Raw genomic sequence first — 14,781 nt, 5'->3', positions numbered from 1 at the left:
GGGATTTTGGGATGAACAGAGTAAGACACTGAGCATCTTGGTGCAGTGGGGCATAGAGACAGAGCATCTGCCTCTTTCTCACCTTGACCTGCAACAGGATGTGACAAGGACACAAACTTGGCTTGTCAATGTGTCAGGAGAGGTCAGAGTATTTTGATTTTTGTTTTCTTTGCAGGCTGAGCTTGAAGCCTTTCTTAATTCAAGCCTGGTGACCAATATGTTTGCACGATTCGAAATATTCCGTGGGAAGTTTACATGGGAAAATAGGTGAATGTAGCTCTAAAGTCAGCAAATGTGGCACTAGGGCAGGGAGAAAAGAGAAAAGGCAGTGTGCTGCAACCACTGGTGTCCTCCTCAGCCTGAAATTAGGGGTTAACCTCTATAACCATGCTTTACAAACTTTTGGGAGGAAAAAGAGAGACACTGACCAAACTCTTTTTGCTTTCCATGGTGGAATAAAAAAGTTTCCTCAATTCCACAAAGAAACAACTGAATTTAATTTTCCATTACAAGCAGATTGCCCACCTCCTTCAGTTAAACAAATACAGGGTCCAAGGTTTCCAGAGCTGGGTAGAAGCCTCATCTCTGCAGAATTGCTCAGATATGTGTGTATCAGATGAGAAGCACCCTGTGCCCCCCAGGTTTTAAGAGCTGGAACCTCTGTAACCCCAGCTGTCCTCCACCCTCCTGCCCCAGGTCTGCACCTGCAATCTCCCCATCAGCTGTCTCTGATGTTTTCATCCTCACTACACCCCTCTGGGACAAAGCAAAGCTGTTGGAAGCATTGCCTAGGGGAGGATGTAAAATTCCAAAGTCTGAACTTGAGGCTTGATTTGACAATCTGATCAAGAGATAAAGCTGAGCCAGGAGCTTCACCTGGCTGAGGCAGCCAGGGAGGCAGCAGATGACTCAGGGCTTCTCCTAAAGGAGGGGTCAGTGATGCTCTGTCCTTTGAGCAAAGAAGGCATTTTGCATCTGGGTGATTTAAAACTGGTTGTTTCTGTCTGACCACTCTCAGCTGGCTGCTGTCTGGCAGGAAAAATGGTCACATTCTCTATTTTTGGGCGGTGGGAAGCCTCAGTGTCACCTTCTGGCCAGGGCAAGACTGTGCTGCCTTTGTGCAGCTGGCAAGGGGGGTTCAGGCTGCCCAAAGCCAGCCTAGAGCAGACCAGGGAGCCTGAAATGGTTTAGGAACAACTCGGCTTTTATCTCACCAAAGAAGGAGACAGTGGAAGACTCAAAAGTTTATTATGTGTTATAATATTTCTTATTATGTTTCCATGAGTGTGTCACACACTGCCAGATCTCCCAAATCTCTCTGTAACCACCATATTACTGTTTCTTTTAACATACAGGGGCTGATCTTAACTATTTTTTTTTTTTTTTTTGGAGAGAGAGAGAACTGGTGGCAGAGGGAAACTAGGAACATATGCCTGTGATATAAATATCTAAGTGGAAGTATCTACCAATTGGGCTAGTTTTATTCTGACTGAACACTTTATAAGGTACTGTTTTGCTTTTTTCCCCCAAAAAAAAATTAATTTGAGAATTTCCAGACATCCCAATGAATTGGTGGAGCTCAAGGAGAGGTTACAGTCATTTGCAGGATGAATAGAAAATATTTAGAAGGAAAAAAAATGCAAGGGTAATATTTAAATAGAGGAAAATCAGTGTCAAAAGTATTACAGAAACACAAAAGAAGCCAATCAACTCGATTTTCCAAAGTAAATACACACTATCAGCAGTTACACAACTTTTTACTATCACCATAGTAATCTGGAGGATGCTTTACCATTTATTTTTTATGTGGTAAAAAAAAAAAGTAGTAAAAAGAAGTAGTAAAGAAATTTAATGGAACTATACAGACACCTTCTCCCCTTTCAAACATCCAAAGGGTTACATCTGGCTTTGCATGATTAGACTTTTTATTATTCCTCCATAATAGCAGTCTTGCTTTAGAGCAGTGCATTTCAAGCACAGCTTCTGTGTTTAAGTCTATCAATTCTAATAGATTTAAAGAACAGAGGGGGGAGAATGATTATTCTGTATTCTAAAGGTTGTGAACTGCTTTTAATGCGTGTCTGTCTCTCCATATGGGGGTGAGGGACAAGGGGAGGAGGGAAGGGTGGGAGAGGAGCTGCATTAAAGTCCCTCCTTTAAAAGTGTCAAACTCCAACCTGCACAGAACAGGGGAAGGGAGACCACCAGCAACCCTCAGAAAATAATATGAAAAGAAACCTCAAAGGTAGAAGGAAATACCCAAAAGGAGAAGACTGCAGCTTGCAGTAATCTGTAAATGATTGCTGGCAAAGACTGGAGGCTTCGAGCTTGAGCTGTGTTTGTTCCAAAAGAAAGCCAAGAAGGACGGTGTTAATAAAGAGAGATTTAACTGAGGGCTGTGCTTGGAATAAAGTGGACTACAAAAAGGTCAAATTTGATCAGTTGGAGCAGATTACAAGGGCTTTAAAAGGTAGTGGTGAAGAAATGAAACTGGGACTGTGAAGCAATATAGCACAAGATTGATTTTGGGGGTGGAGAGAAGCTGGGACAAGTGCTTATCAGCTTGAGAAGGAGGAAGAGCTGTGCTGGGTTTGTTGTCATTCCCACACTGAGTAGAGTACTTGCTGCTTTTGTGGTTAGCCTTCCCTGCCGTGGCTTTTCTTCTTTTTTATTTTTTTCCGTTTTTAATATACATCTTTTATTATTGTTATTACTACAATGGTGTCTATAATCTCTGACTTGGATCCTCTGAAAAGCTGGAAAGTTTTAAGGTAGGCCTATGTTTTCTTCTGTTTGGTACAGGCATTTTGGGTTTTTAGCCCTAAATTAACAGGAGCTTGAGTTATAATCGAAATGTGAGCCCTGGGCTTAAGTAAGAAAGGAGTTTCTGGTAATTAGAGCCCTTTTAAGATACAGCAAAACCTTTGAACAGATGTTTAGAGAGACCCGAGAGAGAATTTTTAAATATACTTCTCAGTGTTACAGTGCAGTGAGGAATTCTTTTTTTTTTTCCTCTTATTTCTTTTTAAGGAGAGATTGCTCTGTAAATTCAAGCTAATAGTAAAGGCTCACACCAGTTGCAACTGCAGCGTTAACTCTCTGCTTCCCTTGCTGTGCTCTGCGTGGAAATGAATGGGAAACTCCAGAGAAGCAAAAACAAACAGAATGAAAGTTGATCAAGAAGTGGAAAATAGTCCTGGGGGAAGGAAGGGGGACTGAAGAGCTTGTTTTATGCTGCTGTGGAAACTTCCACACTTTGTTGCCTCTCTTAAGGCATGTGTTTGGCAATTTAAAGTTGATGCTTTTTTACCTTCAGCACTAATGTTTGGGGTTTTTGTAATTTGCATAGTGAAAAATGGTAATTCAAACTGCTAAAAATTATAAGGGGGGGGGGAACATCCCCATTAATGTTTGCTGCAGATATTGAAGATCCACAGTGTTAAATGTCAGTGTTTAATGCTGCTCTAAGTGTCTGGTTCTGCCTTATTGAGAATTCAGATCTATAAAAGTTTGCAGATGGTTTGCAGAAACTTCAGTAAGACATTGGAAACATCTGGGAATGTAGATGGCAAAATTATAAAATCACAAATGTAAAGTTGTGTAGATACCCCTCAGCTTTTTTGCAAAACATGAAGCTGCCTGCACCCAATAATTTTTTGGAGTAAATTACAAGGATTAGGGGCTATGAATTGTGATATTATTACGCCATATATGTAATAATAATATTTTAAAGTATACTTTAGATTCTTGATAATTTTTTTTAAAGAACTTATTGTGTTCTGAGCTCAAAGAGGAAAAACAACACTTCAGAGTCAAAGTATAAAGTTTACTTACATGACTAAGGTTTTTTTCCTCACTGAATTTTCTATTTTAGGTGTTTAAAATTCTCTGACCATTTTCTGAGCCTCTGTGTAGGACTGGGCACTGAGACCCTCTACCCTTGCCTGTGGTATGAGGCTTGGCACAGGGGGCTTATTGCAAGTTTTATTTTATTCTGTTTTTCAAGTGGTTTGGGGCTGTCAGCACAGAGTGATGAGTTTCTGTTTGACTCCCAAAGTTCCGTGTGGACGTTGGAGGGGATGGGAGGGATGGAGGAGCCAGGGCTGGGATCACCCTGCAGGAGCAGAGAGCAGAGCTGGGCTGGCTCCTGGGACTCAGCACCAGCCAGTGCCACTGAAACGCTTCTGCTGAGTCCCAATTGTGCTGCCTTACAGCGTGTGTGCTCCAGAGGAGCTATTCTAGGAATTGCTTTGAGTTTTATCTAGCTCTGTGAGACTATTTCTGATTGCTCTGAGAGAAAAGTCAGGTGATGCCAGGTTTGTGCAGAGCTGAAGGATGACACAGAGGATGTGAAAGTCAAGAAGACTGAAAGAAGAGATAATGTTGCCCTCTTGAAAATCCTGTTTTCTTAAAAAAAAAAATCGTTTTACATAGTAAAAGGAATATCTCCCAGGCACTTTTTCCCTACAGCATGCCTGAAGTTTCCCAAGTTTGTGTGTGAATCTGGAGACTGCAGCTGTATGGACACAGAGTAGGTCAAAGATGTGATTAAGTCTGGACATTTCTGTGCAGTTTCTGTGCATGATTAGAGCAGCAGCTCTGCACAGATGTGACACTGTGCAGCGCCACTGCAGGGTGCAGAAGGTTAAGAGGTGGGAAAAGGCCACAGGTAATATGAGCAGAATGATCACTGAAAGGAAAAACAGAAAGAGCTAGTAGTCATCACATAGCTCATATGGCTTGTGACTTATTGAGCTGCAATGCCACTTCTACCTTTTCTTGTAAATTTTAGGGGGCAAATTTCCAACCTGTTTGAGGCCTCTGAAGTGCCTGGTTTTAGTGTGTCCCCAAAGAAGCCTGTAGCTAATATTTACAAGAAATAGAGGAATGTTTCTGTGTTTATTTTAGGTGCACAAACCAATTCTTTTAGACTCAAATGAGTTGATGTAGCAATGCCACCACCAGCTCTAAACTAGTGGTAAATTCCCAATTTTGTTTACTTTCTGCACCCCTATAATTTATTCTGTGGCTCCATCACAGTTTGAGGCCTGATTAGCTGGGAAAGACTGAAGGATGCAGATCCTGTGGAGGCAGCAGGTGGGAATATTTACATTGGGATTTAATAATCCCCAGGGGCTCAGGGCAGCCTTGGTGCTGGTCACTCCCATTTCAGCTGAGCTCTGTCTCCTCTGGCCTGCTCCCCAAACCCTCTGGACACTTCCCCTGACTGAATAAAGGCAATAATGGAAGGTAAAATATAACAACAGACAAGGCTGTGGCTGGTGGTGTAGCCTGAAAGGAGGGAGAGGTTGTGTTGGAGCATGACAGGGGATTTTGCTGGACTTCACCCAGCTAAGCTGGGAGAGCTAGCAGAGGTATAAAATAAATGTAATATGTGTGTATATAATATTACATCAGGCCTCCCTCTTTGGTTGTGTCTGTCTGGAGTAGGACAGTGAGAGCTGCAATAATTTCTGGTAAGTCTCAGTTTCCTCTGGGTGCAAGAACCCTAAACACAGTTTAATGTGCATTTTCTTTCACTAGATTTATTCAAAGTTGTCTGAGTACCTAAGTTACTGGAAAGAGAATGCATGGATTTTTTTTTTCCTCCTGTTGTCTCCTTTGGGATAAGCTCCCAGCATAAGATCTATGCTGTGATGTGAACACACTGCCTGATCTCCCTGTTCATAGTGTGACTGCAGCAAACACCATGTCCTGTTGTATTCCTTGGAGCCAGGAGAGATTGGCAAAACTTCAAGCCTTCAAAAAAAGGAAAATTCCTTCAAAGCCTTCCCAATTAACAGAGTGTGCTCACCCAGCCCTCTGCAGTCACAGAAATGTCATTTACTGTCTTCAAAATGAGATGAGAGCTGGGATTGAGACCCCCCACCAGTGCATAAGAGAGACCAAAATCAGCTGCCTTGATTCCAGAAAAGTCTCTTATCCCTGTTTAGAACTTCTGGTATGTGGTTTTGTCCCTCATATGTGATAGGGACAATTGTTTCTGAAGCAACCTGTGCTCTGGGCCCCTACAGCAGCAAAAGCAAAGCAGTAGCCTGGCAAGGAGAGACACAAAAAGGAGGAAAAAAATTAATTCCTCAAGGCCACATCTCTCCTCTGTTGCTTTTCTGCCTTAATTTGGCTCCAACAAGGCTAAATTCAGCACTATAAATCATATTAGTTACCTATGCAAGGAAGACCTTGTACCCTTTTGCATTCCTGGCTGAAGAAATATGTGACCTTTCTGTAGCACATTGCTAGGAAAAAAAATTAAAAGTCGGTATTAACTTGACTTTGCAACCTCAAGGTGAAATCCAAGGGAAGAGTAGGAGTTCTTACTCAGAGGAGTGGTCAGCCCCAGCCTGGGGAGCAGGGAATCTTGGTGTCTGCTCTGCATGCAGATGGTTGGAATTTCACAAGTCCCATTGAACCAGCCTGTCCAACTTGGCTGGTGGAGTTGGGAACATCTTGTTTGCAGCTCATGTGTCAGGCGGATGTACCAATTCAAATCTTCTCTCCAAAATGTCTTTTTCCACCACACACACGCTGTCCAAACAGCCTGCTAATGGTCTGGCTTTTCAGGAAAAAGAAAAAAAAAAAAATGAAAGAAAAAAAAGGTGTTTTTCATTCTTGGCAAATCAGTCCAGGAGCAGCAATTTCAGCTGTGTTGGTGAACAGGTTGTTGACCTGTTTTGGACAAATCCTTACATCCACCCCTGTGATTGCCTGGGAGATGAGGTGGGTTAAATAGCTTCAAAATGTTCAAATTGGGCAAGGGTGGAGGGAAGTAAACACAACAGCTCAAATTTGGCTGTGGGCATAGAATAATAAATTGAGCAAAGCTTAAGATAAAGGCATTCTGTATTGTATTCAGTATCTGAACAGACCAGTAAATGCATGGACTGAAAAAGAACTGAAAAAAGAAATTATTTCACTTGTGCTTTGCTCTGAGGACCTGGACAATGTTCTCTTCATCCAGTACTCAAAAAACAAAAGAAAACAAGCCCTGAAAGTCTGGCCCAGGGACATAATGCTGGACTCCATCGTCACCATGAAATACAGAAAATGGAATTTCAGAGGTCAGTGGAGAATACAAATTCCCTCATAATTGCCACAATATGCTTGTTTTGAAAAAAAAATCATGGAAAGAGGGTGTGTGTATCTTGTAATAACTAAAAACACATTTTAGAAATGGCTTTCCAGTTTACCAATCCAAAAATACAGCTGGTGTTAGAGGTGGCATTGAAGGGGGTGTCAGTGAGGGTTACACACGTCCCAAGTCGTGACACAGATGAGAATCACCAGGGGGATGGTGGCTGTTGCCAAGCTCTGATAAGCTAATATGAGCAGTAAAACAGTGTGGATTCTTCTGCTTTTAGTTTGAATGTGTAACTCTACAATCACTCAAGTGAATAATGCTGGGATGAAAAATTAGGGCCAGCTGTACTGAAGTATGAATTTTTAAATTTTTTGTCATGTTTTCTTATTGGTGCTTCCTTTGCACTTTGTAGAGGGCAATATGGGAAGATTTTCTTGCTTTGTTTTCTTAGATTTTTTTTTTCCCCTTTAAAAAGGCAGGACCTATGGGATGATGCAAGAAGTAAAGACAACAGAAAACAGCAGATTAGGATGTAACACACTCCTGCATCCACTGCTGATGGCTGAGAAGTCATCCAGCCCTCCTCTAAGCCTCTGCAGATTTATTCTTGCATCTTTATTTTCCCCTGATTAAAATTCACTATCACTCCTTTCAATAAGAGGTTATTCTCCACCGTTTTGCTAAAAACAATCCACTTTTCATATCAAGCCTGTGTACAAGCTCATTACATCTTGTTCATTTGGACATGAGTTGTTAAATCTTCCAGGTGCTTTATGGGGGATTTAAACATCCAATTCAAATGAATGATCTCTCACAAAGAGGTTTACTTACTGCTGCTGCCATGTTCCTTTGCCTAATTATTTAAATTGCCCTAACCCCTAAAACATAATATGAAATTAGTGCTCCAGCAGCACAGCTGTCTAGCCAGAGTCTGTGACAGTGAGGTGCAATAACCCCCTGCCAGCCACCAGTGAGCTGCAGTTCAGGGACTTGTGCCAGCAGCTATGGCTTTTCCTTGATGGTTTCTTCCTCCATGAATTGATCTGACTGGTTTTGCAGTTTTAACTTTGAGTCCAGAACATCTGTCAGCAAAGAAATTCTGTGGTTTGGCTCACTGCTTGCCGTTGCTAACAAAGCAGTGCACTGGAAGGGCTCTTCTGCATGTAAATTTGTCTGGCATCCATGTTTTGGGACATGTGGAAAGTGTTTGGAGTGGATTCCCTGCTAAGGCCTTGAGCCACTCACTTCAGGTTTCCTCCTCTTGAGAGGAGGTAGAGGTTGTGTTGTTTCTTCATCTGTTACACCCCAGAATTTGGTTCCTGACTGGTGATTACTCACACCCAGTCACACAGGTGCCCATGTTGCAGGATGCAGGTAAAAGCAGGACCATCCTTTCCCACACACATTACTTAATGATGCCTTCCTCTACCATTTCCTCATCTTCATCCCTTAAATCAGTGGCAGTCCTAATGTGCTCCTGCAGGTCTTTCCTAACCCACCCATTCAAATTTTAAGTTTTGTCTAGCTCTGAACTTCAGTGGAGCTGAAATAAGGGGGAAGTTGCCTGTAACAGGAAAGGTGTCCTGTTACAGTGGCAGCCTTACATTGTCCTTGAGAGATGAGGTTATAATTTAATGCTTTTCCCAGGCTCTCTGTGTTAATTTGGAAGTGTTAGTTAATCTCTGTGTGCCCCAGTTCCCAGAGGTAAAATGGACCTGTTAATACCTGTCTTATTTACTTTGGCTATAAGATTTTCATGGCTATACAGGTGTACAGCTCTGTCCTATAAAACCCACAGTGCTGGGGGCTCAGCCTTGGGCTCAGCTTTTCATCACCTGCCCTCATAACAATAATTTATTTAACTGAAACTAGAATTTAATTCTTTTGAGGGTAAATAATTCCTTGCTTGTTTACTAAAACCCTTTCTTCATTATTTCTGCCTTTGCAAGACAGCACCAAGGGTGAGCCACACAAATTCCTTGCACTCACCAGTTTTTCTTCCAAGGAGTTGTTAGGCTTTGGGTTTTTGAAGAGACCTTCATTAAAGATATCATGCACCTCTGCTGGATGCAGGACCAGGGAGGGAGAAGGAAGGTGAAACCAGAGAGATTTGTAGTCCTTGTTGCTAAGATTTTCCTTTGCTTGACCTGTGCAAGAGATGAATTTCTTCTCTCTTAGGAAAATACTCTATTTCCTTTGGGTGTTGTCTGGTGGGTATCAGTGTCTCCCAACAAACCTGTTCAGACTGCAGGAGCTCTAATACTCCTGAAAAATTCTCTGTGGCAATAAAAAAACCCTTACAATAACCTAAGTGTTACCATCCAACCTTTTATATATAAGCAGCTGAATGTACTTCTACTGATTATACTCTAATTTTCCTTAATTAAAAAAACCCCAAACTTAATCTCATATTAATTGCATTTTTATGTAACTTTCTCAATTTTTTTTTCTTTGATTGTGTGTGTTTCCTCATGTTTCATCACAAGTGATAGAATTTTTTTTTCTCCTTATCTGGGTAAGTCCATGCATTCCCATGAATATAGAGGGATGTTGGGATCATTCACTATAGCACCCTTGTTCTTGAGTTGATCCCAAGCTGATATTAGTGGACCACTTTGTTACTGAACACCTGTTGACCTGCAGACACTGATATTTATGTTGCAGTTCATTTGCTTTCTACAACTGATTTTTAAAAGTGAAGATTTTTCTAAAGGTAGAACTATTGGGAGGCTCAGAGATTATCACTATTGTTCTCTCTTTTGTGGAATGGATAGATTTCAGATTATTGGAACAATTTTTCATGTCAGTTGTGCTGGATTTTTTTTTCCTTCTTCAGATATCAAGTTAAATTGCCTGTAGCCAGTTATCTTCTAGAAACATGGTGTATAGATAATTTTTATCTGTTAAAGAATTAATGTACTTGTTCAGTAATTTTGCAGTACTCTTCAGTAGTAGACTGATTTTCAGTTTAACATACCTGAATGGCTGAGTATTAAATTATTTAGGTATTAAATTAGTAGATGAATGGAACCAGAGCTTTTTTGGGGTCGAAAATCTTGGTATGACTTTTGAATGATTTGATTAAGGATATTCCACCCAAGGATTTGTAAGATACTATAGAAAGGGGGGGAGAGGTTAGGGGTTTTTCTTTTCGTTTTAAGGTTCTGAGTTTTATATTGGATTCTTGGTTTCCAGGTCCCAAAGAAAACAGTAATCTTATAGAAAGGACTTAAATGAGCCTTTGAAGCAGTGGACATTTCTGTTCTGAAAAATATGTAGTCGTAATAACAGTTCTCCACAAAGAATGGGCTATAAATCCACAATTTAATTAATCTCCACATGTCATCCGAGCACAATTCTACCTGTTACACTAATCCTGAACTAGGAGGCACTGGCAAATCTCAAGCTGAGACTACCTAATTTTGCAAATTGTAACTAAAATCACCTTCAAGCATTTTTGAGATGAATTTAATGTCTTGGTCTCTTAGGATGTAATTAATCTGTGTTTTAAGCAAGCAAGGGGTTACTGCATATTAATCAGGGGTGGTTTCTAGTTATGGGAGGTTTGCATATATTTCCATCAACTAAATACTGGGTCCATGATCCCTTTTGGGTATTTGAACCTTAATTTTTAGGTACCCTTTCATTAGAGGTGCTGGGAATGTTGGTTAATTTGGCACATCATAACTGGACATCCTTTTTTCCTTGATGTGGTCTTGGGGAAGAACTTCAGAGTTTTGGCACTGCAGAGACTCAGGGGGGTCTCTGCAGCCCTTGGATTTCCGCCTTTTTGGAAAAACTGACCTTGCCAAGAGTTGGGAAATGTTGTTGACTGGGGTCAAGTTTCGGCTGGAGATGCCAAAATAAAGGATTTATGTAGCCTGGGAGGAATTACGAGCTTGGAAGGGGGAGATAGGTATTAAAGGTCTCAAACAGAGTGATGGGGAGAGAAGTGTTTAAATACTGATGTAAACTTTCATTGTCTCCAAGAGGAATTAATTGGCTGGGTCTTTTATGTGACTTTTGGGGTTAGATTTCCAGCTGACTCAAGCTGACAAAGCTCCATTGAGCAAGATCTAGACTCAGAGTGACTGGGAGTTGGAGCCCATGTGTTCTGCAGAAGACTTAACATCTTTCTTCTTATACATAAAGTTTCTGGATCTAATAGAAGAAAAAAAAAAAAAAAAAAAGTCTCAGTCAAAGTAGTTGCTTTATTAATTAATTCCAGCCTGTGTTTTTGATGCCCAGTTTTACTCTATCTGAAGTCTGGACTCTAAAAACCTCTTGGGAATAAAGTTACATTAACTTTTAATTTTCTAACTATTTTCCCTGTGTTTAAAAGAAACAGATGACCCACTCTTTGCTCTTTAGTTAGCCTTCAAGTAGACTAATAAATCTACCATAATCTATGAACAGACTTAAACCCATGACATTGTAGGCTGCAGACAAGCTGAATAAACTAACTACATAAGTTGCACATGAACTTTAAATCATTGGGAAGCAGTGACAGGAGAAACCAAATTTGCTCTATTGCAAAGAGGTTTATTTTTGCTAGCTATTTAAGCTGAAACTTTCCTGATTTCTGTAAATGTGTTAGGGCAGAGGATTGGGTTTGGGGGGGGTAGGGTGGGGTGGCTGTTGTTTTGGGTTTTTTTTTTTCTCATTCCTGCATAAGCTGTTTGTATTTTTAACCTAGAACCACGTGATTTTGTACATCTAGCTCTGGGACAGCTCTTAACCGAGTTTAGATCTCCCTGCTGTTCCCTGAGAGTCACAGCTACATCTGTGGGCAGCAAGTGGCTCTGTTTGGCATGAGATTCATTAAAATCTGTGGTTAGGGAGAGCTTACATCGTGCACACAGTTATTCTAAGTCTGACTGCAGAGATGCCCCAAAACTGCCTAAATCACTATTTTATGTGGACCTTGTGGTCTCCTCATCTTTGCTCTCACTTTTTTTCATAAGAAAAATTTAAAAGCAGTTTCAGCTCTTCACACCCAAGGGAAAAAGCAAGTTACTCACAAAGGTGTCCCCCAACTTAAAAGTACCTTTTGTACCAATAGTTTCTATAGTAAACAACAATCTGAATGTTTCTATCTAAGTCTGGGATACAGTTATTGTAGTTTACATCCTTTTTTCTGCATCTTATCTGCAGACACTGTACAACCAGGCACAGCAGAATGTCCAGCAAAAGAAACAGGCAATTATTCTTGCCATGACAAAACAGCCCCAAAAAAAATCTGATCCACTGCAAAGAAAATGTTGTTCACATTTGTGTGGTTGAATAAAAGTAAAAAAGAAGAATGAGCATGGATGAAGCTGCAGGTCCAATTCCAGGAGGCATGATTCTGTCCTATTCACATGCACATGAGAAATTACCTTGGCCAGAATTGTGTTTTTTGCAATTACAGATGTTTACTGGGCATGCATCACAGCACAAAAGCTCTAGGAGAAGACCTCAGTTAATTTCCAGAGGGGGAAAAACCCCAACAAAACAAATCAATCAGACAAACAAACAAAAAGAAAGAAAAAAAGAAAAACAAAACATCACAGCCACTGTTCAAGAAAAATAAAGCACCTTAAAACAAAATGCCCTTTAAAGTACAGAAACCCAGCTTGAATGTATTGTGTACCTGTATTAATTTTTGTCTTGTTTTCCCATTAAACCTCTGCAAGTTATTACAAGGTTGATTGTATATCCTGTATGGGCAATTCATGTTGTGGATTAAATTCAAGCAGTTATTATGACAATGCAATCTATGACAACAGGGGGAAAATAAGCTGTATTGATGCAGATGAGCCATGTATACAGTGAGCTTGGGATTTGGACATGAAACAACGCTGGGCTCAAGGCTGCAACACCATAAAACGTGACAATCTGGAGGAAAGAACAAGTTCTGCATTTATTTTTTTGCTTCCCCCCTCCCAGTTTTACTTATAATACACACCAGCAGTCAGACCACACAGGAAGTTTGCACAAATCCACGTGGTGAAAGTGGGATGGGGAAGAAGAACAAGCTCTGCAGAAAAGGGTAGGGCATGTTTTATTTCTTCAGCAGCTGGAAGCTTAGTGTGGCACAGTGGAATAAAATCAGCTTTGCAGGGAGGAAGCTGTATAATGAGTATGTGTGACAGCCCCTAAGATGTGATGATCTGGAACAGAGCAGTTCCCTATATATGGTGTCTTTGCATTGCCTCAGTAGGAGCTGCCAATTTTGAATTCCTTCAGGAAGATGGTAAAAAATGTGCTTGAACTGAGGGGTTCCAGCAGGAGTTAGCAAAAAGTTTCAGACCCAGAAGGGCTCCTCTCTGAGGGGTGTTTAATTAAGGAAGCAAAGGGTTGCACAGAATCGCCAGCGCTGCTCAGAAATGGTGACGTGAGGCTTCTGTTGTTTGAATTTTTTCATAACACAAAGGAGAAACAAAAACCTTTTGAAAGATTTAAAACCAATAACCCACATGGCAATTAGCTCACAGGATATTGTGCCAGTAGATACTCTAAAGGCCAAATCCTGAGAATTGGGAAAAAAATACATTTTTATGGGGGATGAGAACATCTACAATCAAATAGAATTAAAATGGATGGGGAAGGATATAAGTCCTCATGTTTTGGCCAACAACTGTCTCAGGTCAAGGAGAATCTTTCCTTTTTTGGCAACATTTCACTATCCATGGAGGCTTTTTGTACCTCTTAGAGATGGAAGGTCACATAAAACAAACTCCTGTCTGATCCAATGAGACAATTGCTGTTATACAAGAGCGTTAAAATCTTACTCATTGAATTTTCCTCCCTACTACTGAATTCTAACAACATTTACTTTATTGATGCAATGTGTGAAAAAAAAGAACAAGCAAACCTTTCAAGCTTTATATTACTAAAGAATATACTTTTTTAAAAACAGCATGGTATACAGGATCTAAACCACTTTTTGGACCAATGAGTTTCACTGGGTAATTTTGCAAAGAATTAAAATAATTATCCATCACCGTTTGAACTTTGTGTACTCTCAGATAGGTAAATTATACACTTTAGGAGGTCAGTATGTATTCTGACATTGTTATGGGAAAGATTTGCATAAGGAAAATGTAGACTTTCCTCCCCCCCTTCCCATGATAAAAATCTCCATACACAATAGCTGTACTGCCACATGTCATGGGGACATTGTGTAAATTACAGAGTTACAAATTTGTCAGCCTAACCAAATGTCTGAAGGAATAATGTCATATTAGTTATATTTCAGCTGTAAGCCTGGTCTGTTTTAACCTTGATTTGTGTGGCAGCTAGCCATACCAACAGCTTGTGCATGGCTGATTATAAACAACTTTATTTTAATGTAACAAGATTTTCATTTAATTCCTGGGAGCTCGATGTGATGGTGATCAAAGCTAAATGCAGACCTCTCTCTGAGGTAAAGGATTAGATCAGGCTGACCAGAAAATACAAAGTCCTAAAGATGTCAAGATCACAATCTTTTGTAGGTTGTAATTAATATTTTCTGAAGTTGGATAGTGTAGTTAAAATATTGTGAATTATGTTCACAGAGAGCCTTGATATAGTTTGGATAGAGTTTTAGTTTTAATTTAATTCCATTTTTGTGTGGAAGGACCTGTATGTCCAACCAAGATTTATTCATTTAATATTGCAATTTATTTTTTCTACATATTATTTTTACACATTAAGAA

General features: G+C 40.2%; 1 protein-coding gene across 5 annotated transcripts in view; it reads left to right on the top strand.

Annotated features, from left to right (window-relative positions):
- The first annotated feature begins 2,188 nt into the window (after positions 1-2,188).
- Positions 2,189-14,781, top strand: part of CELF2 (CUGBP Elav-like family member 2) — a 373,808-nt gene continuing 361,215 nt past the window's right edge. For 2 of the 5 annotated variants that reach the window (XM_056507927.1, XM_056507918.1), the window contains exon 1: positions 2,189-2,771. In XM_056507927.1, coding sequence (XP_056363902.1) covers positions 2,719-2,771 — 53 coding nt within the window. In that variant the 5' untranslated portion in view covers positions 2,189-2,718. The remainder of the gene's footprint in view (positions 2,772-14,781) is intronic. The other 3 variants (XM_056507892.1, XM_056507901.1, XM_056507874.1) reach the window with 3 other exon arrangements.

The sequence above is a fragment of the Oenanthe melanoleuca genome, chromosome 1A (assembly GCF_029582105.1).
Source record: "Oenanthe melanoleuca isolate GR-GAL-2019-014 chromosome 1A, OMel1.0, whole genome shotgun sequence".
In the NCBI taxonomy this organism is placed as follows: Eukaryota; Metazoa; Chordata; class Aves; order Passeriformes; family Muscicapidae; genus Oenanthe; species Oenanthe melanoleuca.
This window is presented reverse-complemented; position numbering and strand designations above follow the sequence as displayed.